Source organism: Thamnophis sirtalis, unplaced genomic scaffold (genome assembly GCF_051295495.1).
Source record: "Thamnophis sirtalis isolate CommonGarterSnake01/CBP01778 unplaced genomic scaffold, rThaSir2_p1.2 scaffold_4, whole genome shotgun sequence".
Taxonomy (NCBI): Eukaryota; Metazoa; Chordata; class Lepidosauria; order Squamata; family Natricidae; genus Thamnophis; species Thamnophis sirtalis.
In genome coordinates this window covers 82,927,666-82,955,218 of record NW_028261384.1, presented here as the reverse complement: position 1 = coordinate 82,955,218, position 27,553 = coordinate 82,927,666, and the positions used below count along the sequence as shown (strand labels likewise).

Below are 27,553 nucleotides of genomic sequence, written 5' to 3'. Positions count from 1 at the left end.
TATATATATATATATATATATATATATATATATATATACACACACACACACACACACACACACACATACATACACATACATACATACATGTGTGTATGCAACTAATTAGAGAATGTCTCATATAAAAAAGTATGTGTGCATACTCTGTCATAATTGTATAGTTAGGTCAGGGTTTTCAAAGAAAGGCCAAATGGGTTGCATGTGGCCCTCTGCCACTCACAAATGGGGCTTTGAAATAGTCCAGAGGTGGACTAGAGATAATGGCTTTTCAGCTTTTGAATCTCAGTCAATCTGAGTTCAACTTGTGCTTAAAAGAATGGGCTTCATGTCTGGGTGAGGTAGGCAAAAAGACAAGTTTGCTCCTGACCCACATTGGTATGGTATCTTGGGTACAACCAAAATTTACTCCTTTCTTTGCTGTGTCTCCCACTTGCTACAGTTTGGAGGCTGTAAAGAATAGCTTACCTTAGATGGTGTAATGGTCCTGTATTGGATTGTTATCACATATTGATGTCTGGTAGGCTGGTCCCATACAGCAATTTGAGTTCAAAAACCTTCTGAGTCCTTTCAAACTGGAGAACTGAATCTGTTGAGTTAGTGGAGATAAAAAAAATAGAGAAAGGGAGCAAGAATCAATATGGTTACCAGATGTATTAATGTAAGGTCCAAAGTAAGCAAAAGCATCTATTGTTGACTGTTCAATAATTTACCATTTACAACTGGATTTTAATCCCTTGGTTACAGATACAGATTAACGAAATTGGAAGGGATCTTGTAGGTCATCTAGTCCAACCCCCTGCCCAAGCAGGAGACTCTACACTATTTCTGACAAAAATGGCAGTCCAATCTCTTCTTGTAAGCCACCAGTGATGAAGCTCTCACAACATCTTTCTGTAAGTAGATATTTCTTTCTACAAAAACCTCCAGTAACAGATTCTTTTAGCCAGCAATTGGCTTTGCCACTTTTGTTCTTGTGAAGCAAAAGAAAAGAATTGGTCACTAAGGAGAAACATCATCACATCATTCTTTAGGCAACCTTCGAGTTATTGAAGATTCTCCCCCATTGAAGAGAAAACTGTAGGAATGGTATCCCTTGGCACCATTTATCCTCTTCCATGAATGCCAAAACAGCTGGACTGTTTTGTGAAGTAGTTCAGAAACAGCCAAGGACTTTTTCACTGCTTATTCATTTCAAAATGTATTCTTCTAACTCTTACATTTCTTATGCTTAAAGGAATATTGGGGTAGTGATAGCCAAATCTGGCCCTGGGATCTGCCTCGGTTTAACCAGTAAGCAACCAAGTCAGAAGATCATTTGAAAGCAATTTATTAGAGTACTTCGAGAAAGTTACTCTATGAAAAGGGGAATCCCCAGTAATGGATTTTATGAATGGATTACTTTTATAGTTAGCATAACAAAGAACTTAAAAGCATAAATTAATTGATTTAGAGATAGTCATTTGTTCAGTTACATCACAAGAATTACAGCATTCAATAACAGGTGTGCATAGCCATATAAAAGAGCATTGTATTCCAAATAAAAGGAAAAGAAACATTTGCAAATGAAAAACATCAAAATGGGTTTGGGTAAGATTCATTCTCCCACTTCTCAAGGTTGGCTTGACTCTTTTCTTTGTTCACATAGGCTTGAGAACAGCTAAACTGAAACTATTATCTACAATATATTGAATGCTCTCCTGACAGTCCTAGTTTTTGAAAGGACTTTTCTTGAAAATTAAGGTTTATAGAAAATTATTAGCAGTTCAATTGAAAAAGCAAATTTAAAATACAAGAAAACCTGTTAATTAACCAGTGGAGTACTACAAAAACCATGCTTCAAGTAATACAAAGTCCATTCTCTGTGGCCCACAGTAGTCTCTATTGGATGCACAAATAAAGGCTATTGTTCATATATCTAAAGTCAAGTTGCGCTGACTAGGGACTCCATGAAAACAGAAAAAAGTTAGTGCAGAATTCAGGACAACTTGTGGTGTATAGAAGTAAAGCCTAGACAAAAAGCAGCTGCAATTAGAATATCACTGCTTCATGTGTGTGTTGTGATCCCTTTGGAAAGCTGCGGTTTTTTGTGCAATTCGGTGTACCATACTAAGAAAACTCTTAACAGACCACACTCCCTTTTTTGGAACTGGGGTTTTTAAAACGGACTACGGTACTTCTTTTTTTGTAGTGCTCTCTAGCACATGTCTCGCTTAGTGACGTTGCGCAAAAGGCGTGCCTCTGCGGTTCGACAGGCAGAATAGCCGCCATTTTGTTTGAGATACGTTAGCGTACGCGATCTTATCTCAACGTTCATTCACCTTACAAGTCCGAAATTGGGGGAAAGGATAGAGCGGCGATGTCTGCTTTCTCAGAATCGGCGCTGGAGAGGAAATTGTCGGAGCTAAGCAATTCTCAGCAAAGTGTCCAGACACTGAGTCTGTGGCTTATCCATCACCGAAAGCATTCGCCGCTCATTGTCACCGTCTGGGAGCGCGAGCTGCGCAAAGGTGAGGGACGAATGGGTGATCCAAGGGGAGTCGGCCCCTTACCTCAGAGGGGGCCTGGTTTTTCCCCACTGCGGATATAGGAATATTGATATTTTGGCCCTAGGAGGGCTGTCTCCCGCGGCCTAGTGATAACGCGGAGGGATCAAAGAAGACGTGGGCAGAGAATGGAAAAACTGTCCAAGGTTGGCACGCTTGCGGATCTGGGCCCTTCCACCCCGCATCCCCCACCAAGGGATAGTGGGCGGGGTGTCACAAGGCCACGAGGAAGAGGAGACATACCGAGGAAAGATTTCTTGTTCGTGCCGGAAATCCATCCTAACAGCTTTATTAATAGTAGGATTTTCTTCCTTAGTCTCTGCTGTATTACTGTGATAATGGAGGGTCTTGTCTATGTTCGCTGAAATTAAAACAGCGGAATGTCTTGCTGCAGTTCATAAAAATTTAGAATATGAAATAGTACATGCGTCTAGAACCCGAGATCACTTTATCAATCCATTAAATTTAAGGGAAATTAGGTTTATATTGCATAGACTGCGGCGGGAAAAAGTACAACTTGTTTGGGAAAAGGTTCGTTTTTACATCCTGATAGGCTAAAGTTTATATTGCATTTGATTCTGTTAAACATGCTGAAAATAAGCAACTTAAAGGTTTCTTCCATGTGCTGGGACAGAGAAAAAGTTGGAAGACTGTTAAGAAGTGTAAGTAGAACATCACAGATAATGATGAATATTTTAAAATAAGAGTGGTGGCACGTGCTTGCTGGTGGGTATTGTTTTTGTTGTCTTAATAGAATCAGCTATATATGATTCCATTGAATATATCTTAATATAATAAAACTGACAGAAATCTGATGAAATTCAGTACATACATAGCAAGTTGAAACATAATGGATTTTTTTTTACAAAATGTGATACAGCAATAGTAATGAAAAATCAAGAAAAAAAATACACTGCCTTTAATATTCAGTGTTAAAGATTTTATTGCTTTAATTATAACTATAGCCAAAGACAGTATCATAATACTATCCTCATGTTGCAAATGCAGAAATTCTCATGTTGCAAATGCAGAAAGGAGAGTGGTAGCTCACTTAAAATTAAGTAAATTAGTTTTGCTCACCAAACCAGATCAGTATTGGTCTCACAGATCAGAAAAGTTAAGTTTAGCATCTTATTGCGAGGAACTGAACATTACACTATCACATATTTAATGATTGGTAAATTTGACTTTATTGGGGAAACAAAAATATATATAATAATCTTTATTTAAATCTTATCTATTTACTGACCTATAATTCATTTTAATCCAGCAGGATTTTGATAGCTAAAGCACATTTAAAAAATAGAACATCACAGTTTATATTATCTGATAGCAGATAATATTATAGACTCACTTAGGGTAACAACTTTTAATTCTAACAAGATTTTTTCTCATAAATTGGAAATCTGAACGCATTGCATTCAAAAGTAATATTTTCACTGAAACATTTAATAATGCTGATCAATTGCATAATATTTACCTAATCCAGTATAAAATTGAAATGTTAAATTTTAATTAGATCAATTAAATTAGATGAAGTCATTTCTTAGACGAGTACTACAAAAAAAGCCCTTATATGTAGAATTCTTTTAAATCAGTAGATGGAATTTACAATATCTAGATGATTGCATAATTAGCATAGCAGACAAAATACAAGTAGTATAAAACAGTTACTTCCATAGTGTGTGTGTGTGTTTGTATGTACAGGAAATCCTCAATTTATGATTAAGATTGAGCCCCAAATTTCTATTGCTAAACCAGACAGTTAATGAGTTTTGCCCTATTTACAGTCTTTCTTGCCACGCTTGTTAAGTAAATCACTACAGTTTTAAGTTAGTAACATGGTTGTTAAGTGACTCTGGCTTCCCCATTGATTTTGTCAGAAATTTGAAAAAAATGATCACATGATCCCGGGATACTGCAACCATCATAAATATGAACTAGTTGCCAAGCATCTGAATTTTGATCACTTGACCATGGGATTCTATAATGGTTGTAAGTGTGAAAAATGGTCATGACACTTTTTATGGTGTTGTTACAATGAATGGTCATTAAATGAACTGTTGTAAGTTGACGTGTGTATGTGGGGAGAGAGAGAGAGAATGCATCCATGCATGTATGCATGCCTATATGGAGTACTTCAAGATTCTGTTGTTGAGTGCCTCAAGTACTCTTCAACATCTTCATAAATTACCTAAGTGAAGGGATTGTAGGGATACTCATCATATTTGCATATGACACCAAGGTGGGGAGAATTGCTAACGTTTTGGATGATACTCAAAATTCAGAAGGATCTTGACAGTTGAGCATTGAGCTATATCCAACAAGATGCAGTTCAATGGAGAGAAAAGCTAGCAGGAAAAAATAAATGCATCTGTCCAGAATAGGCAATAGCTGGCTCAACAGTAGTAACTTAGAGAGATATACTGTGTTTCCCCAAAAATATGACCCATCCCAAAAGTAAGCCCTAGCTTGATCCCCTCACATGCATTTAATATAAGTCCTAACCCCAAAAATAAGCCCTAGTTAAGACCCTCGCCCATTATGGGATGGGGCAGGGCGCATAGGTAAAAATTAACCTAGGATGTGGATAGGGGTGGTAGAACTGCCCTACTTAACAGCACCTCGCACATCCTGACACCTGCCTTGCCAGCCCACTTACGAGGCCGTTTGCCACCCCTTGTGTGCATTTCCTTTGGAATCAATCCGGAGCTCTGTCGTTGGCTGCAGAAGCCTTTCCTGAAGGCCTCTGACAGTGAAATGGAAGCTGGATGCGAGAAGTGGCCACAGAAGAAGTGGACTGGCAGTGGGCTCCTGCTGGTCAGGACTGATGGTGTTGCCACACGAAGTCAGTCAGTAGAAGACACCTCCCAAAAATAGGACCTGGTGCCTTTTTTTTTTGGTAGCAAAAAAATTATAAGACCAAGTCTTATAATAAGACCATTTTCGGGAAAATATGGTAGGTTTTCTGGTGGATCATGAGCCAGCAATGTGCTGCAGTTGTCAAAGCCAACACAATCCTAGGGTGCATCATCAGAGGTATAGCATCAAGATCACAAGAAGTGACACCAGTAGTATGTTCTACACTATATTAGTAGACCACAATTGGAATACTATATTCCATATACGTTCTGGTCACCACAATACAAAAAAGATGCTGAGGCCCTAGAAAAAATGCAGAGAGCAACAAATATAAGGGGTTTGGAGACTGAACCATTGGAGAAACAGCTAAGGGAACTAGATGTGTTTAGCTTAACAAAGAGAAGGTTTAGTCGTGACATGATAACCATGTTCCAATATTTGAAAGGCTGTCCCAGAGAAGAGATTATTGATTTACTTTCCAAAGAACCTGAGAGCAGGGAAAGAAGGAATGGGTGGAATTAAGAAATTTCTTAACAGTGAAAACAATTAATTAAAAAAACAACTTGCCTTCAATTGTTGTGGATGCTCCATCTCTGGAGATTTTCAAAAGAAGATGGATTTCTCCGGGATGGAATAAGGATTTTTGCCTTGAGAAGGGAGTTGGACAAGTAGACCTCCAAGGTCCCTTCCAGTTCTGTGTTTCTATTTCTGTTTCTAAAACTGAATCTCATTCAGTTCAACTGATACTGATAATTGGTAAGAAATAAATCTGTGTTGTTAATGGAATATGTCCAGTTTAGTATACATACATCTAAATAAACCTGTAGAGACTTTATACAACATAGAAGAGCTATGCTTCCCTTATATATTTTAATATCAGAAACAACCAAATGACCACTGTTTCCATAAAAAAAATAATTTAGTTCCTGTAGTTTTTAGTAATATTGGCCTCCTGTTATATATGCTGGGATAATCTTGGAAAATGTATATTGAAATAAATGTATATTGAAAATTCTATATTGAAATAAATATGTTCAACTATTAAAAATTAATATGTGACAGAAATTAATACTTTAGTGCAATATGTATAGTACTAAATTATTCTATGTGACATTAAGGGCTAATTAAGGGATAACATTGATAGTAAATATTATATAAGCCAGAGGTCACCAACCTTTCAGACCTCAGGGACCATTAAGTTCATAATTTTAAATCCTGCAGATCACTAATATGATCTGCCTAATGACTGGCTAGATTGTTATGTGACTGGGTGGGCATGGCCAATGTGATGTCACTCACATCGAGGGGCGCCTCGCCAGCCTCTACTCACTCCTTCCGTCCCAGCTATTCCTCGCTTCCCCACATGGGTTTCTTAGGGTCCCAACAGGAAGAAGTTGTTGGAGCTAAACAGCCACCACGAGAAAGAGTTGGATCTGAGTAAGAAGGAGGCTCAGCAAAAGCACCTCACTGAGGACTACGAGCATACGTTTTCCAAGCAGAGGGAAGACCTACAGGAATGCAAGGCCAGATGCCAGCACCTGGAGGCTCAGCAGGCTGACATGGTCAATTATCCAGGCCATGATGCAGTCCCACTGGAATAAGGCCCTCCAGCTCTTCACTACCAGCGGCACTTCCCTCCAGCCTTTGCCCAAAGGCCTGCACCAGGAGGCCAAAGCAGACCCCAAATCAGAATTTCTTCCTCCCCCCACTGAGCCACACAAAAAGACCGTGAGCGGAGAGACTCTCTGCACAGCACAAAAGTTCATTGCATGTATTCAGCTAAGGGACTGTAGTTTGAGGACTCCTGATTTAGTGCAATATAAATGCAAATAATTTTTTTGCGGATCACCAAAATTTTCTTTCAGACTACCAGTTGGTGACCCTGATATAAGCCATATATAGAGGTCAGGTAGATGGAGTCCTGAGAGACAGAAAACAAAACATGATGAAGTGCTTTTTAACTTATATTGCCTTAAAAAGAAAAAATGAGGATAAAAGGACAGGAGTTGGAAATTGTGACTTGCAGTGTTCGTGGCATGTTTGACTTTGTACTTGAAAATTAGGTAACATATATTTGCAACAAATGTAAGCATATAAGCAGTTGTTGAAAAACCAGTCAAAAGGCTGAGCAGCATATAACCATTCTTCAGTTGTACCAAGATTTATTCATTCAAAGGAAAAAATATATACTGCATGGGAACTTGAAAATAGAAACCACTCTCCATAAGGAATAGTGTAACAGTGGAAACAAATATATTCTTCATTGCTGAAATTAATGTCAGAATTACCATCGCCCCACTGCAAGCCTCCTTACTTTGATACCCACCAGATATGAAATACAGGGGGAGGGGAGTTGTCAGTAGGGGAAAAGACATGAAACAGATCTGGAACATCAGAAGAGGGGCCCAAGGCCATCTGACCTGGGAGCCGAAACAACCAGCCACCAAATGAGCACCAACAATCACAGATATTGAATTTTATTGAACATTTGGGAAATCGACTAAGGAGGGAGGGCTTGGGAAATGGATGACATAACTTGGGGCATCTTGTCTAGGAATCCTCAGATCTAGCTTTGCTCTGCTGTAGCCACTTGGCATCAGTAAACATATACCTTTCACTATGAATAGAGTCAAGGATCTTTCGTTACTAGATGACCATATGTGACAAACCTAACATTAAGCCAGATCTGCAATAACAATCCACCCAGAGGACAACCCGTGCCATGGAGATTGGGCAAAAGATGTCTTCTCAAGAAATAGAGCAGGAGGAACTGGAGAAGTGGAAATTGGCAGCTTCTGAACCAGGTAGCAATGAAAAGAATCCTGGCCTGAGAGAAGAGGCAAAGGCCTCACTATAGCAGAATACCCAATCCAGATACCAGTGGTTGACCAGGAGTGAAAGGATGGGAGAAGCCCCCTTCCAGAATGACTCTTAGCTAAGGGAGTAAATCCCAAAGCCAGCATCCAGCCAGAGTACACAGTTCAATATCAAATGAGCCAGACCTCTCATCTGTAGCACTAAAACAGGTGATTGATTTGACCCCAGAGTCCAAGACCCACTATAAACCCAACTGACAGGGGTGACACAGCCCAGCCCAGCCCTGCTGGACCTGCCCCAATATCACCACCAGCTTGGGCCATTTTCCCAGGGAAAGGGGACTGATGTCCACTAGCACTGGGAGTGAGATGCAACAGGGATGCCAGGCAACTGGCATTCTTCATCACACATGGAGCTATTATGGAGGATTATGGGGCAGACTTACCAACTGACCCAACCAGGTTGTGCTGTGTTACCCTGGCCCTAGAGGGAGAAATGGCGGAGTAGTTTGTGGCCTTACACAATGATAAGAGCCAAGGTGGCGCAGTGGTTAAATGCAGCACTGCAGGCTACTGCTAGATCAGCAGGTCAGCGGTTCAAATCTCACCGGCTCAGGGTTGACTCAGCCTTCCATCCTTCCGAGGTGGGTAAAATGAGGACCCAGATTGTTGGGGGCAATATGCTGACTCTCTGTAAACCGCTTAGAGAGGCCTGAAAGGCCTATGAAGCGGTATATAAGTCTACTGCTATTGCTATAATGTGGTGGAATTATGCTACTTTGACTGGTTCCTTTGTGCCTTAAGGAAGAGGTTCAAAGACTCCCTTGCAGAGTAGAAAGCAAAGAGCAAGATCAAAACTATCAGTCAAGGAAGATGACCCAGCACCTCTTATATCTAAGAATTTCAGAGCCTGGCCTGCAAATTATCCAACTGGCTGCAAGACATTCTAATTGAATACTTACTGTAGTGCCTGAACAACAAAGTGTTCCACACCTGCCTATCATGTGGCTCACTAAGTACCCAGGATTTTGGTACATCCTGGGAAACAAAGTGAAATGGATCTGGCCAGGTACCAGGACTGAGCTGGAAGAGGGAGAGGTGATCCTTTACACTGGAGACGAGAGAAATCCCGAAACCCAGGTGAAGGAATTCCAGCCTCCACTAACACCCTATTGGCTGTTATTGCTGTGGGAAGGAAGGTCACCAAGATGCTGGATGCCTTGAGGCCATTATACACCACTCCATGGAACCTGAAGAAAGGGAGGGAATGTCCCTAAGCCGAGAAAGACCACACAGGAGTGATGGTCGTAGAGTTTGCCCCATCAGCAAGTGATGGCAAGGGAACTCCGACCAGGCCAAAAATCAGAGAGCAACAATGGAGAGACAACAACCTGTTGGTAAGTTGCCCCATAAAACCAATGATTGTCCCAATAAAATTAATAGTGATTTCTTTGGAGCTCAAGGATATATTGACATCCCTACTGGATTCAGGATGCACCAGATGCCTTGTCAGTCACAGCATGATGGTGAAATTGGAGATTCACCTCAGGGAGTTTCAATAGCCTTTCCCCAGTTGGATGGCTTGTTGGGGTTGGGGGCACATTTGTCACCGAACCAGTGAGAATGAGGATAATCTCCAAAAGGAGATTAACAAATTCATCATGGACCTCAGCATGGACAGGCCTATGGTACTAGAGATAGCCTGGCTAGAGAAGTGGAACCCCTCAATAGACTGGAGAAAGAAAATCTTGAAAACCCAGTGAAAGCAAATGGACGGGGAACAAAGCAGCAGAAACAATGTTACATTGCGACACATTGCCTATTAAGAAAGTGAAACCAGAGAGTGCGGTGGCAGCTCACAAAAGGAAAAATCCTGTTTCCCTGTTCCCAATAAAATATTGGGACTTGGCAGTGGTGTTTAGCGAGTCAAGGGAATGGTATTTAGGAATCAAGGTGCTTCAATCCCACCACCCTGCAGACTGCAGTATTGAAATTTTACCATGGTTAAGCCAGTGATGTTGAACCTTTTTTTGCCTCGGGTGCCAAAAGCACATGCGTGCATGCTATCACGCACACTTATGAGCCCACCCCCATAATTTAATCTCCCACACACCATGTCCCCTGCACATGCACACATGACCCCGCTTCCCCGCAAATGCGTGTATGGCTTTCTTAGAGCGTGGCAAGTGTGAAAACTGCTTCCCCACCGTTTGGAGGCCAAAAATGGCCCATTTTCCAATTTCCAGTGGGCCCAGTAGGTTCGTTTTTGCCTTCCCCAGGCTCCAGGGGCTTTCTAGGAGCCTGAGATGGATAAAAAGTCACCCAACATGCAAAGCAGAAGTTCAGGAATGAACTGCTGTGTTGCCCATTGGGCAGTTTTTCTCCCTCGGGAGGCTTCAGGAAGCTTCTCTGAAACCTTCAGCGGGCGAAAAACAGCCCAATGCGCAAACCAGAAGTCCGTTCCCGAGCTTCCAGTTTGTGTATTGGGCAATTTTTCACCCTCTTGGGGTTTCAGGAATGCTTCCAGAGGGCGAAAAACAGCTGAAAATCAAGGCTGACAGGACAACGCCTTGTGTGCTTTCAGAAATGGCTCCGCAGGCCACCTGTGGCAGGCATGTAGATTCGCCATCATAGGGCTAAGCTATCTAAACCTAAACTATATTCCATGGCCCTGAGGGTATACTAGAAGAACTCGGGATGTTTATTGGCAAAAACCTAGTCTAAGTATTCATCCAACCAGCAAAATCATGCATGGCAGCCCCTATCTTGTTTCAGGAAAAGAATGGGTCCTTTACTTATGTGTAGATTAAAGAAGTCTTAATATGATCTATTGAAAACTTATATCCCCTCCCACTAAGGACATGTTAAGCCACTTAGTCTTCACCAAATTCAATTTGAACAATAAAGAAGCTGGAAAACACTGTTAGCTACTTTTGAAGCCTCTGGACTTAAACGTCTTAGATAATTTTATATTTCTAATAAACTATAATATTTCTTTCTACTTTTAAAACAAAGTTTACCTAAATGGTGTTTGGTTCTTGCTATGATGAAGGGGAGAAACAGTTCCAATTTTACTCACCTCTGATTGGTTTAGAAGTGGGCTGCTAGACAAAGTTGTATATGTATAGTGTAAACTTAATTTTATTGTTCATATTATAGTGGCCTTGTTGACCACAGGAGGGAGCCAAAGATGCATTGCAAATTCTTTTTAATTTTCTAACAGCACTCCCCAAACCATTGGATTCAATGTTATAACCAGATCTTAGTTATACTCTGAAGGGATAGCCACCCATAAGAGGACAGAAAGGATATACAGAATCTTTAAGATCCTTTTTGGATGAATATACAACTAAAACACATGAGAAAAGGGAACAAAGTTTGAATTGAAACCTGACACACTTCCCAAGGAACTTCGTGAGACGATACAGCATTTAATGAGAGATATTAAATAGGTGAAGGATAGAGTTGATCTTATGGAGAACAAATTAGAGAGGAATGACATTTTGTTTGAAGCTGATCTGGATGTGAACGCGCTCCTGGAGGCCCAAATGAAAGACCTTCATTTAAGAACAATCCCTGAATGTTCTGGAGAGGACATCAGAACAAGGGTGATTAATGCTTTGGCCAAATTAATTAATTATGAAGCAAAGTTACTTGATCTCGAGAGAGACAAAGTGTACAGAGTGAACTCCAGATTTGCTCCTATGAGAAAATTACCAAGGGATATCTAAGTTCATTTTGTAAGACGAACAATGAAGGACTGTGATCTGGATAGCCACTTTAAATCCAAACTAAGAATGAAAAATGTGGATGTAATTGTTCTGAAGAAGGTTCCTGTCAGAATCCTGAGAAAACAGGATTACACTACCATATTAAAAAAAAATCCAGGCAGCTTTAATATTCTTAGATGTAGAGAAGGCCTTTGACAATTTAAATTGGGCTTTTATGTTTAAAGTTCTGGAAGAAAAGGACTTGGGGGAATTTTATTCAAGAGGTCAAAGCAATGTTTATGTCACATCAAGCAACAGTTGTTATTAATGGCGATTTAACTAGCCCATGAGAAATTCAAAAGTGTATAAAATGATGATGTCCCTTGTCTCCTTTGTTATTTATTTTAGCGTTAGAGGTCTTGAACAGAGACATTAGGCAAGATGAGAAAATATTAAGTATAAGTATCAAGAAGGAAGTTTATAAATATTGGAGTAGGATTCATATTCTAATACAGAAACTTTTTAAAGTGAATATAAAGATAAAACCAGAGACAATGCTTTTGGGCTTAATGGAAAAAGACTTGGAGGCAGGGATCTGGATCTTTAATGCTATACATGTTGATGGCAGCAAGTGTACTTTATGCTAAAAAATGGAAGGACATTTCATCCCCGACAATGGACAAATGGCTGCAAAAGTTGATGGAGTTAGCAGAGATGGTTAAATTGACTGCTTTGATCAAGGAGAAAAACACAAATATCTTTGTTTCTGCCTAGAAACCCCTTCTGGACTTTTTGCTTGAGGTGGGAAAAAATGAAAGTTTGATTTGTGGTTTTACCAATTAGATTTTTTGTTATAGAAATGGCTGGTGTAAACTGTTAAGTAAAAGTAAAAAGTTGAAGTTTGATGTTAATGCCTTGTTTACTGCACCAAAGGGAGTCAGAAGTCAATGCCTTTTCTTTCTTTTTTCTCCTTCTTTTCCTCACTTTTCCCTTCCCTATTCTGCCTTTTACTTTTGAATTTTTTTTGTATATGATACCATACATTAATAAAGTTGTTATAAGCAAAAAGAAAATACAAACTTTCCTTTTTCCTTCCACTGTCCATTAGTCTAGCCCAGGGCTGTCAGACTCCCAGCCCATGGGCCAAATGCATCAGGCACTGGCTATTCCCACACCCAGTTTACCAAAGGGGAAAAATGTTATGTGATACCCGCCTTAATGATGTGAGTTTAACACACTTGGTCTAGCCAATCAGTTCACTCACTTTGTTTTGGATCCATTGGCGTTTTAGTGAGAAATTAGAAAAATGATTTGTGATCTTTTTTGTTTATTTTTATAAAAATTAAATTTATAAAATAATTGAATTCTTACCACAAAAGAGTAATTATGTCCTGGTAGAATTCATGTGCCATGAATGGAATAAACCACGATGGATACAATTTGTTTAAAAGGAACAGAAGGAATGAGAGGAGAAAAGGAAGTGTGTGTGTGTGTGTGTGTGTGTGTGTGTGTGTGTGTGTACATGTGTATGCGCGTGCGCACATGCTGAATCTCAATAAAGGGATGGTTATGGAATGCCCCAGAATGTTGGTTTTGATTACTTCAATTTTCTTTCCTAGAAACTATCTTGTGAATAAATTCCAAAATCTTATGGGCTTATGCTTGTCCAGATGCTTGCAGATCCCCCACCTTCATAGGAAATCACACACTTATGGTTTTTGTTTGAGAGTTAATGAGATGTGATTTGAGGATCAGGGCTATTTCTATCATACCTTTGTTATACTCTGGCTTCGGTTTCTTCAGAGTGATCCAGTGTCATGAAACTGCAGGGAGGAGGAACTTAATTTTAGTTGGTTCACCCGGTGTACACCAGATATGTCCTGTGGGTTTCCAAACAGGATAAGTAGGCTTGCTTTGCTGTTCTTATTCCATTCATGGATAGATATTGAGCAACTCTCTTTGATAGGGCACATGGAGCCTCTATCTCCCATTGGATCTCTTAGTGACATGCAGTGCCATGAACAACATACATGTTTTTATCCGTTCTTCTTCCTTGAAGAGATTGCTCCAATATTAGATACCAGCTTCCCTTCTAGTTTATTATCTATATGAAGATCCTAGCATCCATGGGGATATTATTAACATGTAGGTGATATCAAAAAGACAGCACCAGTCCAGGAGAGGCGATGGAGGTCCTAGTGTGGTATCTGGAGGCTGTTAGGATTGGGATGAGGAAAAACAGGCTGGGATTAACATTAGCAAAATGGAATGGCTATAGATTAAAGATATACTGAATCTGAAGACATCTGTCTTAAACTGTAAAGGGGATTGTGCTCTTCCAGATGGAACTGACTTGCAACCTGGATATCCTCCTGGATTCAAGGTTCCTGCTTGAACAGCAGGTGGAGGCTGTGATTAAGATTGAGATTGCGGAAAGAGTTGTTAAGAATCTCCCTTTTAAAAGAACGACTATCATGATTGGACAGTTTTGCTCCTCTCAAAACATATCACTGTTCAACTTGCCATTCAAATGTTGGGGAGGAAAAAGTGGAGTGGAATGGAATTCTGAAGTTTTGCACAAAAATCATAAGAGCCTGGGAACCATCAAGGTCACTATTGCTGGTGCCTGAGAAGGAAGTGGACTATTCCCATAACAAAAGGATGTTTCATAATTGGACAATGTGAACACCCAGGGGTGAAGAGAAAAGGAAGCTATTTTTTAAAACTAAGCAAGCCGTTGTGCAGAAAAACCAGAGGTGGTCTTGATTCCTCAGTGCCAAAATTGTATATCCAATAACATTTTACTTTTTGGACTTCAAAGCTCCTGATAGTGTTTACTTCTTTTGGGTCCGCTAGTCAGATAGTTGACAATGATGTCTGCATTGGATCTTATTGTTGAGCTTGATGATGATCCTCTTCCTGTGGCAGTTTGTCTCCAGATATTCAAATCATATTTTCCCTAGTGGGCTTTCAAAGGACTGTGAAGAGATTATACTTTGAGACAAAGCTTCAAAACATAGAGAATTAGCTCATTCCCCACATTTATATTACATAAAGTGCATAGCTGTTAAACTGTCAGCATGATAGTTGATGTACAGGTAGTCCTTGATTTATGACCACAATTGAGCCCAAAATTTATGTTTTAAGTGAGACATTTGTTAAATAAATTTTGACCCATTTTACGATTTTTCTTGCTTCCTTTGTTAACTGAATCACTGCAGTTATTAAATTAGTAACAGTTGTTAAGTGAATTTGGTTTTGCCATTGACTTTGTTTGTCAGAAGGTCACAAAAGAGTATCACATGACACCGAGACATTTTAACTATTATAAATATGAGTCATTTGACAGGCATCCAAATATAAATCACATGACCATGGGGAGGAAATGGTCATAAGTGTGAAAAATTGTCATAAAAACTTTTTTCAATGCCATTGTAACTTCAAATGGTCACTAAATGAATTGTTGTAAGTCTACTATCTATAGGACTATCTGTATCTTACTCATATACTTATTGATAGATATGAACAGTGTGATAGTTGAGTGGTGAAGACCCTCACCTCCCACTGGGAAGGCTGAAAGTTCAATCCTAAGTAGTGGCAGATGTTTCTCTCCTAGGACATAAAGGTGGGGGGGAAATCTTATATGAACTCCTTGTGACATCAGGAAGGGCATCAGGCCAGTAAGTGCTTAGCTTCATCCAGTCACCCTGACTCTATCCCAAATTAATAGACAGATAATCTTTATTGTCATTTTTTACTGTGGGCACACTGGCACTTATTAAAAATGAAATACTGATACCTGCTCTCGAAAGTATACACATACATAATGTACATACACATGCTCTATACATACATACATACATACATACATGCATGCATGCATACATATTTATATATACATACAAACACATACATATTAATACATATATGTATTAACCATGAATGGAAATGACACTATATGATTTAGCTTTTAACCTAGTTGTTAGACTTCCGTGTTTACACGCTTTCTCTCATGGTCACACCGCCTCCTCTTCTGAATACTTTCTTGCTACAACGACTGCTACCTCATCCCACCCCTTTTAAGGTATTATATGCTTATTAATGGATGGCAGTTGTTTAAGAATTGTAAACATAATAGCATTAATAAATAACAAAGAAGGAAATTTTTTATCACTAATTTTCTTTTTTAAAATAAATGTTTAGTATGGTTTTTTTTAATTCATGAGGTACAGATATTTAGTTTAATAAAATAAATTTAAAAATAATTATCTAATAAAATTTCAGTGTTCATAAAATTAATGAATAGATTTTTTTAAAAAAAGACAGACTGGGGTGATATGATAGCAGTCTTTCAATACCCAAGGAGTTGTCATACAGAAGAGGGAAGTCAACCTATTCAACCAAGGTGGCGCAGTGGTTAAATGCAGCACTGCAGGCTACTGCTAGATCAGCAGGTCAGCGGTTCAAATCTCACCGGCTCAGGGTTGACTCAGCCTTCCATCCTTCCGAGGTGGGTAAAATGAGGACCCAGATTGTTGGGGGCAATATGCTGACTCTCTGTAAACCGCTTAGAGAGGCCTGAAAGGCCTATGAAGCGGTATATAAGTCTACTGCTATTGCTATTGCTATTCTCCGAAGTACATGAAGAGTGTAAGTTCATTAAAGAGAAATCCAACCTAGAACTAAGAAGAAATTTCCTGACAGTGAAAAGGCTTACCTCTATAAATTGTGGTACTCCATCACTGGAGGTTTTCAAAGTAGAGACTGGACAACCATTTATCTGGAATGATATATACTCCATGCTTAAGCAGGGTGTTAGATTTTCAAGGTCTCTTCCAACTCTATTAGTCTTTGTTCTATTGAATAAATTAGGTTTTTTATTGCTAGTCCTAATGTGGCCCATGGCATTTATTCATTATTCTAACAGTTTTATAAACTGCCTCTTGAAGATTGCTTTCCCTGCTCCATCCACCTTATTCTCTTTCAGTACAATTCCATTTTGTGTGCCAGTTGCAACTTTTCCTGGATCAGGAATCCCTGTGCTCAGTCCCTCAAGCCCTAGTTGTCTCACATTTGGACTGTTGCAATGTGTTCTAAATGGGGCAACCATTGTAAAGCATTCCAAAGCTACAGCTGGCCCAGAGTGTGGCAAAGTGGGCAGTTCTTGGAGCCCCTAGAATGGCCTATGTTACACCGCTGCTATGCAAGCTGCACTGTTGTCAGTTTGCTTTTGGATGCAATTCAAGGTGTTGTTAATCACCTATAAAGCCCTTTATGGGATGGTTCCAGGTTACTTGAGAAACCATCTCATCCTAGTGGGATTTGCCCACTCCACCCACACTAGCAGAGAGAGGGCATACTGTGAATCCCATTAAGGAATTTTGGCTGGCGGGGTATAGGAGAAGAGCTTTCTGCTCCTGCCCTTTGGAATATCTTACCATCAGAGGTGAGATTGTCTCCCACCTTCCTGATTTTTCCTAAGAGTCTTAAAACATGGTTCTACCAGATGAGTTGAGGTCAATGGAGCAATTTCACACTGGAGGTGGTAGAGAAATTAAAAGCTAATTCTGTCTCCACTCCAGTGCTTCCTCTTTTTCCATCTTATTTTATTTTGTCTATTCTGTGATTTTATATTCAATGATTTTAATGTTTTTAATGTTTATTAAGTTGTTTGAAACAAAATGATGACAAATAAACAATAATAAATAAGCCAATATACATAAAGTTCACAGAGAGAGCTGAAGGTTGATACAGCCTTCTTCAGACAATGCAAGATAGTCCTTGACTTATGACAACAATTTAGTCTAATTTTTCCATTACTAAGCAAGATAGTTGTTGCACACCATTTTACAGTCTTTTTGCCACAGTTGCTAAACAGATCACTGCAATTGTTGAGTGAATCTAGCTTTTCCCCCCCATTCGCTTTGCTTTTTGGAAGCCAACTGGGAAGGTTAAAATGGTGTTCACATGACCTAGGACAGTGCCAATGTCATAAATACCCGCCAGTATTCAAGCACCCAAATTTTGATTCCATGACCATGGAGATACTGAAACAGTCATTAGTATAAAAGCTAGCCATAAGTCAGTTTTTTTTAAGTGTTGTAAATTTGAATAGTTATTAAATGAATGGTTTATGTCAAGGACTAGCTGTTCAGCATGTAATAACATACAAGCAAATCACGGATTGAATAGAACTGGGGCTACACACACTGGAAATGGCAAATGAGCTGACATTTCACCATTGTAAAGAACCTGTCCTGTCATTTCATCATGAAGTCCAACGTCAAGCAGAGTCCAACCACATTGAATCCCTGATTATCAGAGCCTGGATGAGGTGGTTGGGACACATCAGAATGGATGACCACTGCATGCCTTGCTAATTGCTTTGTAGTAAGAGGAGTCCAAGAAGAGATCTTGAGGTCAACAATGCAAGTGCTACAAAAACACTGTGAAAGAAATTATGCACCACTGTGACATCTAGGCAAAGGAACTAGAAATTGCAGTTGACAAAACCCATAGGCAAGCCCTGTGCTCTTAAAATCTCCACTGGCTTTGAAGACAGTCACCCTCAAAATTGATAGAAAGCTGTGGATGATGTCACAGAATAACACCCGCAATTACTACACCAATGGACTTTTGTTCCCATTGTACTAAACTGCACTGGGACTGCATCTCCATATTGATAGATAAACCGCACAACAGTTGTCTTCTTCAAACCCAAAGAACTAACTTACACAATATATGTTACATATAACAGACAGAGAGAATATAAAAAACAATACTGCACAATAATTAGCATATTGGATTTAAAACTACAGCTAGTTCTCAACTTTCAACAGTTCATTTATTGACCATTCAAAGTTACAACAGCACTGAAAAAGTGACTTATGACCATTTTTCACATGTATAACCGTTTCAGCATTGCCATGATCATGCAATTTACATTTGAATGCTTGACAACTGATCCTCTTGAGATCTTCTGAAAAAGAAAGTCAATGGGTAAATATGATTCACTTAACAACTGTGTTATTTATATAAAAACTGCATTGATTCAGTTAGCAAAAACTGAAAAGTCATAAAATGGTGCAAACTCAACAAATTTCTCACTTAATAGCATAAATTTTGGATTCAATTGTGATCATAAGTTGAGGACTACCTGTACATTGGAGAATCTAAATTTAATCTTTGCTTAAAACTCCCAGTATTACTATCTTACTATCTCATATGCAAATATGAATTTGTCCCCCCCAAAAACCATGTTTTCTGGGACAAAAACTGTTCAATCTAGTTTAGATTGCTACAATTATTTTTTCTTTCTTTCCTTGTTTTTTAGCCAAACCAAACAGGAAGCTAACTTTTTTGTATCTGGCTAATGATGTCATTCAAAATAGCAAAAGAAAAGGGCCGGAGTTTACAAAAGATTTTGCACCTGTCATAGTGGAAGCTTTTAAGCATGTATCCAGGTATAGTACATTCCTTTTAGTATATTAATCTGAGGAACTGTTTTTTTTTTCTGGGCAAGAATCATCATCCTAGAATAACAAAAGTTTGATAAATAGATTGCTGTCTGATTTGATTTAGAAAATGGAACTAAACAATGCATATGTTTGTGTGTGTGTGTGTGAGTGTAGTGGAAGAGTGTGTATGTATGTGTTCATTATGTCATGCAGGATAAAAAGTACTATTCAGGCAGAATTGGACTTGTACTTGACATAGGTGAAGGATGATTGTTGTAAGGCTAAATCTATACAACGTATGGTTTTAATTGGTCCAGAGGTTTGTAAGCAGCATTATTTAATGTAACAATATGAGCATCAAGATTCAGACATTTAAAACAATCAAACTGATGAACTTCTTATAGAAGATGCTATCACCAAAAATTGAAGTTAACAAATGGGAGCTATTTGCAGAAACCTTTTTTTTTTCTGACCGAAAATACAGATCATGTATTAGCATATGGTGACTTAAAATAAGTTTGTATAAAACAAATAAAGTACATGGAAGTTTGTTAAGTTTCTGTTTACGTGTTTTTCTTTCATTTCTGTTGGTGATTTTTTTTGCCATCATAGTGAAACTGATGATAGTTGCAAAAAGCATCTGGGCCGTGTGCTGTCTATTTGGGAAGAAAGGTCTGTTTATGAAAATGATATATTGGAACAACTTAGGCAAGCTTTGTGTAAGTAAATTTTATATGCAGCCTTTTATTTTATAGTTCGTATAACTTCATACTTGAATTTAAATATTTAATTTTTAATTTCTAGATGGAAACCCAAGGAAACGCACATATGAGCAGATAAAGATCGAAGATAACTCTTCAGCACAAAGCTCTCCATCTGATCCTCCCCAGGTACTAGCAGTTTATTTTTTAAAAATCTACAAATGTCTTGCTTCTAAACATTCTATTGATAAAGAGATTAATATAATTTTTCCAGCAACTGTAAGCTTTTTTTATTTTGTGTTTTCCCCCGTATCCTTGTTTTGCTAGATACTAATGAATAAATGAACTTGCTGTGAATTTGCCACCTGCATGATTGGTGCATAGATAAATCAATCGGTAGGGAAGGCAGGGATGAGTATTCACACAACTAAGTGTTCTCATTTTATCAAGATTGATAGATGCTACTTTCTGTTTTCATTTAATAGTAAAGTATTTAAACACAAACATTTGTGAGAAATGCTTTTCACCTGTAAACAAAAAGTCAAATAAATTTTTATTCATTCATTCATTCGTTTGCAGTAGCTTAGAGCAAGGGCCTCAAACTACATCCCGCACGGGACAACAAGGTTGCCCTGCCCACATCACTCCACCCACGCCTTCACCTGCCTTCTGGAGGCCGGGGAGGCCAAAAATGGGCCCAGTTTTAGCTGGCAGACTGCTTCTGGAAGCCGGGGAATCTATAACTTGATGGCTGCCTTAGATCCATGGGCAGCCCTGGAGCCTGCAAGGAACCACCCCTCCGCCTCAGCCCTGCCCCTGGGTGTTCACCACCTCCTGTGTGGGCAAGGCTGAGGCGGAGGAGTGGTCCCTAGCTGTCTCTGGGGCTGCCCCTTGGATCTAAGACTGTCTGTGTTCCAGCTGGATGACCGAAATCTAAGCGCAGCACCCACCATCAGCACCTCCATGGCTTGCTTGTCGCCCTGCCTTGCAGCCTGTGTGGCTTCCTGTCCATTAGAACCACCCCCACCCCACATGGGAAAGCCACAGCTGTGGTAAGCATGGCCACCAGAACAAGATGGGAATGAGAAGGAGGCAGGCAGGAAAGGAGGATGAGAAGGAGGGAAGGAAGGAGAAAAAAAGGTTTTTTTGTGGGGAGGCAGCAAAAGCAGCATTCCTTGGCTGGGAAGTAGGCAAAGGAGAAAGGGAAAGTAAATCTCAGACCCTGCAAACCAAGTACAGTTCCTGCTGCTCACTGGGAAAAAAGGAAGGAAGAAAAAAGGCAGCCGAAAACTTAAATCCCTGGGGCTGACATTGGCTGGCTAGCATTTGATCTCTCCCACTCTAGCTTCCCTGCTCAATCACTAGCCTTCTTTAGTTCAGAAGCAGGCACGTGGGAGAGAAAGAGGCTAGGGAAGGGCGTTTCTCCCTGAGTTTTTAAAGTTGCAAGGTTTTTCTTTCTCCTTGCTTCACAGTGCAGCCCTCCAACTCTGGGAGCGTCGTTTCTGGGCTGGGAGTTTTTTCGTTTGAATTTGGAAGGAGGTAGGAGTAGAGGAGGCAATGACTGGGGCTTTAGATTAGTTTCCTCTGTGTGTAATTGCTAAGGTGAATATTTTGCTAAGAATCTTTCCCGCTCTGGCTTCCCTGCTCATTTGCTAGCCTTCTTTAGTTCAGAAGCAGCCACGTGGGAGAAAAGGAAGCCAGGGGAAGATTTTTTGTGGTTTTTTTTGTCTCATTGCCTATGTTCTGGGACCTACATTGCTTAGCTGTTTAATTACCAGAGTAAGCTTGTTTAACTTAAAAGCTTTTCTTCTCTTTGTCTGTCACCTCTCCAATTCTAAATAAAACTTAAAGAGAGGGCTGAAAGCACTATGAAGTGGTATATAAATCTAAGGGCTTTGCTAAATGCTAACTTGAGGAGGACCTATTGTTTGTTATCAGGGAGTCACTTTCTGGTCAGTCTCCTGATTTGGCCTCTTTTAGATTTAATCAGCATTAAGGTATTGCCTGTAACATTTCCTTTATATATAACATTTACCTTTCAAAGCAGATTAGTGTGTGTGAGAGAGATCAAATCAGTGGTGTTTGTTTTTGCCTACAGACATTCTCAATGGGGCTTATATAATTTGAAATCTGTTCATTTAAATAAAGTAAGAAATGCAGATTAATATTGCTGGAAGTAGTAACAAAAGGTCATTCCATGAGTTAAATACACCAGAAACCAATTTACAATACATAAGATAAAGGTATATGGTGCATTCAGAGAAATACAATGCTAATGGATTTTCTCTTTCCCAAATCTTGTTTTTAGTTACAGTGTTAATTGGTGCAGTTTGTCAGTCTGGTTTATTGTGTGGTCTTCTGAAAGATATGATCAGGAGTTATTTTGAAGGAAATCCTATTTGTTTTATTCTTTTTTTTAATGGCCTATTTTAAGGAACCTAAAGCTGCTATTGTAATGAAGTTAGGCAAGTGGCAAGAAAGTTTGCGCTCTTTTTCCCTTGGGAAGGGGGGTCTTATTAAATAAATAGATATCTTGGGTTGAGCAAGTACAACTTAGGAAGGACAAAGGCAAAATGGACTGCTAAATTGGCCATGCCCACCCAGTCACATGACCACCTAGCCACACTCACCCTGGTCATTAGGCAGATCCAACTATTGTCTCCCCTCCAAAAAAAAACAGTCTGAGGGACCGTGAATTGGCCCCGTTTAAAAAGTTTGAGAACCTCTGGCTTAGAGTCTTGAGTCAACTGCTTACAAATTATCTAAGCAGTCAAAAATTGCCAAATTGATTTGACCTAAAAATCTGACATATATTAAGTTAAATTTTTAAAAATACTTTTTAATTTTTTTAAAAAATAATGTTTTTAATGGTTTCCAAATACTGTGCAAGGAATAATAAAATCTAAGATTTAGAGTATATTTGTTTGAAATAATATAATGGGGGGGACGTATCTTGCAATTTAAATTTATGTCTGTGAGACATCATTGCTGCAGTGATGCAATTTTTAAAACATTTATAAACTTTTAATTCATTTTCTATTTGGTGTTGGGTTGTTTTTTTAAATTAATTGCTAATGTAAATACTGAAGCAAATGCTGTTTATAAATTTAAAATGATAGAGAGAGGATTGTAGCATGACCTTTGTGTGATTGATACTGTAGGCAAATCTGCCTTTTTTTTTTTTTAGAAAAAGGTTTTATTTCTTTTAAAAAACACAAATATTTCATCATTCGTCAATCATTAAAACATTGAAGTACAATTTTCTTTGTATGCCCCTCCCTCCAACCCCCCTCCTCCTCCCCCCCCCCGACTTCCCAGAACCCGTACACGGTATGGATTTTTAACTAACACAGTCTAAAATCTATTGAGAAAAAAGAAATAAAGAAATTAATGACATTCTACATTGACCTTAGCTTCTTCTTATTGAACTAACTTTAAACAGTTTAAATCATTTCTGATCTTAAGCATAGGCTAACTGGAATTTCTTGGTCCCGTATTTATTTTGTATATAGTCAATCCATTTTTTCCAGTCTCGTTTATATCTCTCATTTGAGTGATCTTTAAGATATGCCGATTTTTTAGCCATCTCGGCTAAGTTTGTGACTTTCAATGTCCATTCTTGAATTGTAGGCAAGTCTTCCTTCTTCCAGTATTGCGCCACCAACAGTCTTGCTGCAGTTATTAGGTGCAGAATCAAGTTAGTCTCTACCACTGTAAAGTCAGTATATATACCTAGTAAAAATAACTGAAGAATAAACTTTATCCTTCTTTTAAAAATATTTTGCATAACCCACCATATTTTTATCCAGAATGCCTTAACCTTTTGGCAGGTCCACCATATATGATAATATGTAGCATCGAGAGAACCACACCTCCAACATTTAGGCTGTACATTCGGATACATAGAAGCCAACTTTTTAGGATCTAAATGCCATCTATAGAACATCTTGTAAAAATTTTCTCTCAGATTTTGAGCTTGTGTAAATTTCACATTTCTTACCCAGATTCTTTCCCATGTATCCAACATTATTGGTTTTTCAATATTTTGAGCCCATTTTATCATACAATCTTTAACTAATTCTGTTTCCGAATCCATCTGTATTAATACATTATATATCCTCTTTATATGCATTAAGCTTTGATCTCTTATTTGTTTAAACAAGTTATCCTCAACTTGGATAAAACCAATTTTTTAATCTATTTTCCACCTAGCCTGTAATTGCCCATACTGGAACGATGTTTGAACTACCTTCTCCTTTAATACCTCTAAAGATTTTAATTGTAATACCCCCCTTTCCGAGGTAAGAAACTGTCTGTAAGTAATTCTGTCCTGTTTTTGTGCTATATTCATATTTTCAATTGCGTGTCTAGGAATTGCCCACATGGGTATCTTGTCTTTTAGTTTATATTGGTATTTTTTCCAAACCCACAGTAAAGCATTTCTTAAAATATGACTTTTAAAATTCTTATCCAATTTTTTGTTAAATAACAGGTAAGCATGCCAGCCAAATACCAGATCGTGTCCCTCAATATTCAATATTCTATCATTGGTTAAATGAGTCCAATCACTAATTACAGATAATGCCACTGCATCATAATATAGTTTTAAATTAGGTAGTTTCAATCCTCCTCTCTCACGTACATCTTGCATTATTTTCATCTTTACCCTCGGCTTCTTTCCTGCCCATACAAATTTGTTGATACCCTTCTGCCATTCTAAAAGCTTCGCATCTTTTTTAAGTATAGGTAACATTTGGAAAAGAAATAAAAATTTTGGTAAAATGTTCATTTTCACTGCCGCTATCCTACCCAGCAAAGATAAGTGCAATTTCTCCCATTTTTTCATCTCCGTCTGTATACTATGCCAAAGTAGTTCATAATTATGCTTATATAATTTCCCATTTGAAGTTAAAATGTTAACTCCAAGATATTTGATTTTTTTAACTACCTCACATCCTAGCATCACTCCTAATTCTTCCTTTTGTTTAATATTCATATTTATAGCTAATATTTTGGTTTTTCCTAAATTTATTTTAAAGCCAGACACTTGACCATATTGATTAATCGTATTCATTAAAACCATACTGGATTCCTGCGGTTGTTCCAATATTATGACCAAATCATCCGCAAAAGCGCGGACTCTATATTCTTGCTGCCTAATCTTGATCCCTTTTAAACCATCCAAGCCCCGTATTTTATTCAACAATACTTCCAAAGTTATAATAAACAATAATGAGGACAAAGGACAGCCATTTCTTGTACCTTTTCCAATTTGAAAAGAGTCTGTTAAACTTCCATTGACTATGATTTGTGCTATTTGCTGTTGGTATATTGCTTTAATTGACTGTAAAAAGTTATCTCCTATCTGCATTTTTTGCAATATCTTCAGCAGAAATTGCCCGTTAACTCGATCAAAGGCCTTCTCAGCATCCAAAAATATAAACGCAGCAGGGATCTGGTTGTTCTTTCCCAAATATTCTAATGCATTAATAATTAATCTGACATTACTTTTCATCTGTCTCCCCTGTATAAAATCTGTTTGCTCCGTGTGTATCAATTGTTGAATAACCAACATTAACCTATTTGCTAATATTTTAGTAAAAATTTTATAATCTACATTCAGTAATGAAATAGGTCTATAATTTTTGGGTTGAGTAGTATCTTGATCTTCTTTGGGTATCAAAGATATAAACGCTGTCTTCCAAGATGGAGGCACTTTACCTTCCGTTTGAATCATATTAAATAATTCTCTAAGAGGTTCTACCATTTCTAACTGTAAGTTTTTATAGTAAACCGCTGTCAAGCCATCTGTACCTGGTGCTTTCCCTGACTTTAATTGCTTAATTACCTGCAAGATTTCCCCCGAGGTTATTGATTGATTCAATTTTTGCCTGTGCTCTTCTCTAACTGAAGGTATTTTCTCTTTGTCTAAATATTTGTCTATGTCTAAACCATTAATTTTATCCCCTTTATACAGTTCTGTAAAAAATTCCCGAAAAGCCTTTTGAATCTCTTCCTGTTGAAACACCTCCTTCCCTCTGTAAATCAGTTTAGATATATTTCGAATTTTCCTTTTTTTCCTAATCTGATAAGCTAACCATCTGCCAGGTTTGTTTGCATTACAAAAAGTATTGTGTTTTGCATATAATAAATTAGTGGCTACCTGGTCAGAGATCAACATGTCAAATTGAGATTTTAATATGTTAATAGCTTCCTTAACCTTTGTATTGTCGGGGTTCATTGTTAACTCCAACTCTTTTCTCTTAATTTCCTCTTCCAGTTCTGTTCGTTTTAACCCTTGTTTATTTCTATGTGTTTTATTTATATTCATCAGGACTCCTCTCATATATGCTTTGCTTGCATCCCATACAAATTCCATAGATGTACCCTTATTCATATTCAAAACAAAATATTCAGATAGTAATTTTTTACAATCATTAATATACTTTTCATATCTAAATAAGTTTTCATTCAATCTCCAAGACCTTCTTGCCTGCACTACCCTTCCCAACTCCATCCAAACTGGGTTATGGTCCGAAAGGACCCTAGCCGCAATCTTTGTTTTCTTGACCCTAGAAAGCAAATCATTAGTGGTTAGAATAAAATCAATCCTTGAAAGGGATTGATGCCTGTCGGAGAAGAAAGTGAAGTCATATTCCTCTGCATTTCTTTCTCGCCAAATATCTCTCAATTCAAAGTCATCCATAATGTCAAAGAAAGGTTTGGGTAACTTTGCTCGCATCTTAGTATTTAGGCGGGAAATCTTCTTATCTCTCTTAGTGTCTATCACTCCATTCCAGTCACCCAATAGTATACAGGAACTATAGTCCCACCCACTGTGATCTCTAGGCTGGAATACTGCAATGTGCTCTACATGGGGCTGCCCTTGAAGAGCATCCGGCAACTGCAGCTAGTCCAGAATGCAGCCGCGCGAGTGATTGTGGGCGCACCACGGTTCGCCCACATAACACCGATCCTCCGTGAGCTGCGCTGGCTACCTGTGGATCTCCAGGTGCACTTCAAGGTCCTACTTACCACTCATAAAGCGCTCCATGGTAGTGGATCTGGCTATCTGAGAGACCGCCTTCTGCCGATTACCTCCCTCCGTCCCATCAGATCACATAGAGTAGGCCTCCTCCGAATTCCATCCGCCAGTCAGTGCCGACTGGCGACTACGCGAAGGAGAGCCTTCTCAGTTGCAGCTCCGACGCTATGGAACAATCTCCCCGTGGAGATCCGCACCCTCACCACCGTCCAGGCCTTCTGCACAGCCCTCAAGATCTGGCTATCCCGTCAGGCCTGGGGATAAGACTTACTCTCGCCCCTCCCGAATGTTGAATGAATGTTGTGTTTTTACTGTTAATTATTTGTTACTCACAGTTTCTTTTGTGTTTTGTCCTGCACTCCCCTCCCCTATTATTGTAAGCCGCCCTGAGTCCCCTCAGGGAAAAGGGCGGCCTATAA

At 38.8% G+C, this 27,553-nt stretch overlaps 1 protein-coding gene across 5 annotated transcripts in view; it reads left to right on the top strand.

Moving 5' to 3' along the window:
- The first annotated feature begins 2,237 nt into the window (after positions 1-2,237).
- The window catches only part of RPRD1A (regulation of nuclear pre-mRNA domain containing 1A), a 61,384-nt gene continuing 36,068 nt past the window's right edge, over positions 2,238-27,553 (top strand). For 2 of the 5 annotated variants that reach the window (XM_014065681.2, XM_087713210.1), the window contains exons 1-4: positions 2,238-2,507; positions 19,265-19,394; positions 20,001-20,107; positions 20,193-20,278. In XM_014065681.2, coding sequence (XP_013921156.1) covers positions 2,357-2,507; positions 19,265-19,394; positions 20,001-20,107; positions 20,193-20,278 — 474 coding nt within the window. In that variant the 5' untranslated portion in view covers positions 2,238-2,356. Of the gene's footprint in view, positions 2,508-2,600; positions 2,841-19,264; positions 19,395-20,000; positions 20,108-20,192; positions 20,279-27,553 lie in introns of those variants that run through there. The other 3 variants (XM_087713208.1, XM_087713209.1, XM_087713207.1) reach the window with 3 other exon arrangements.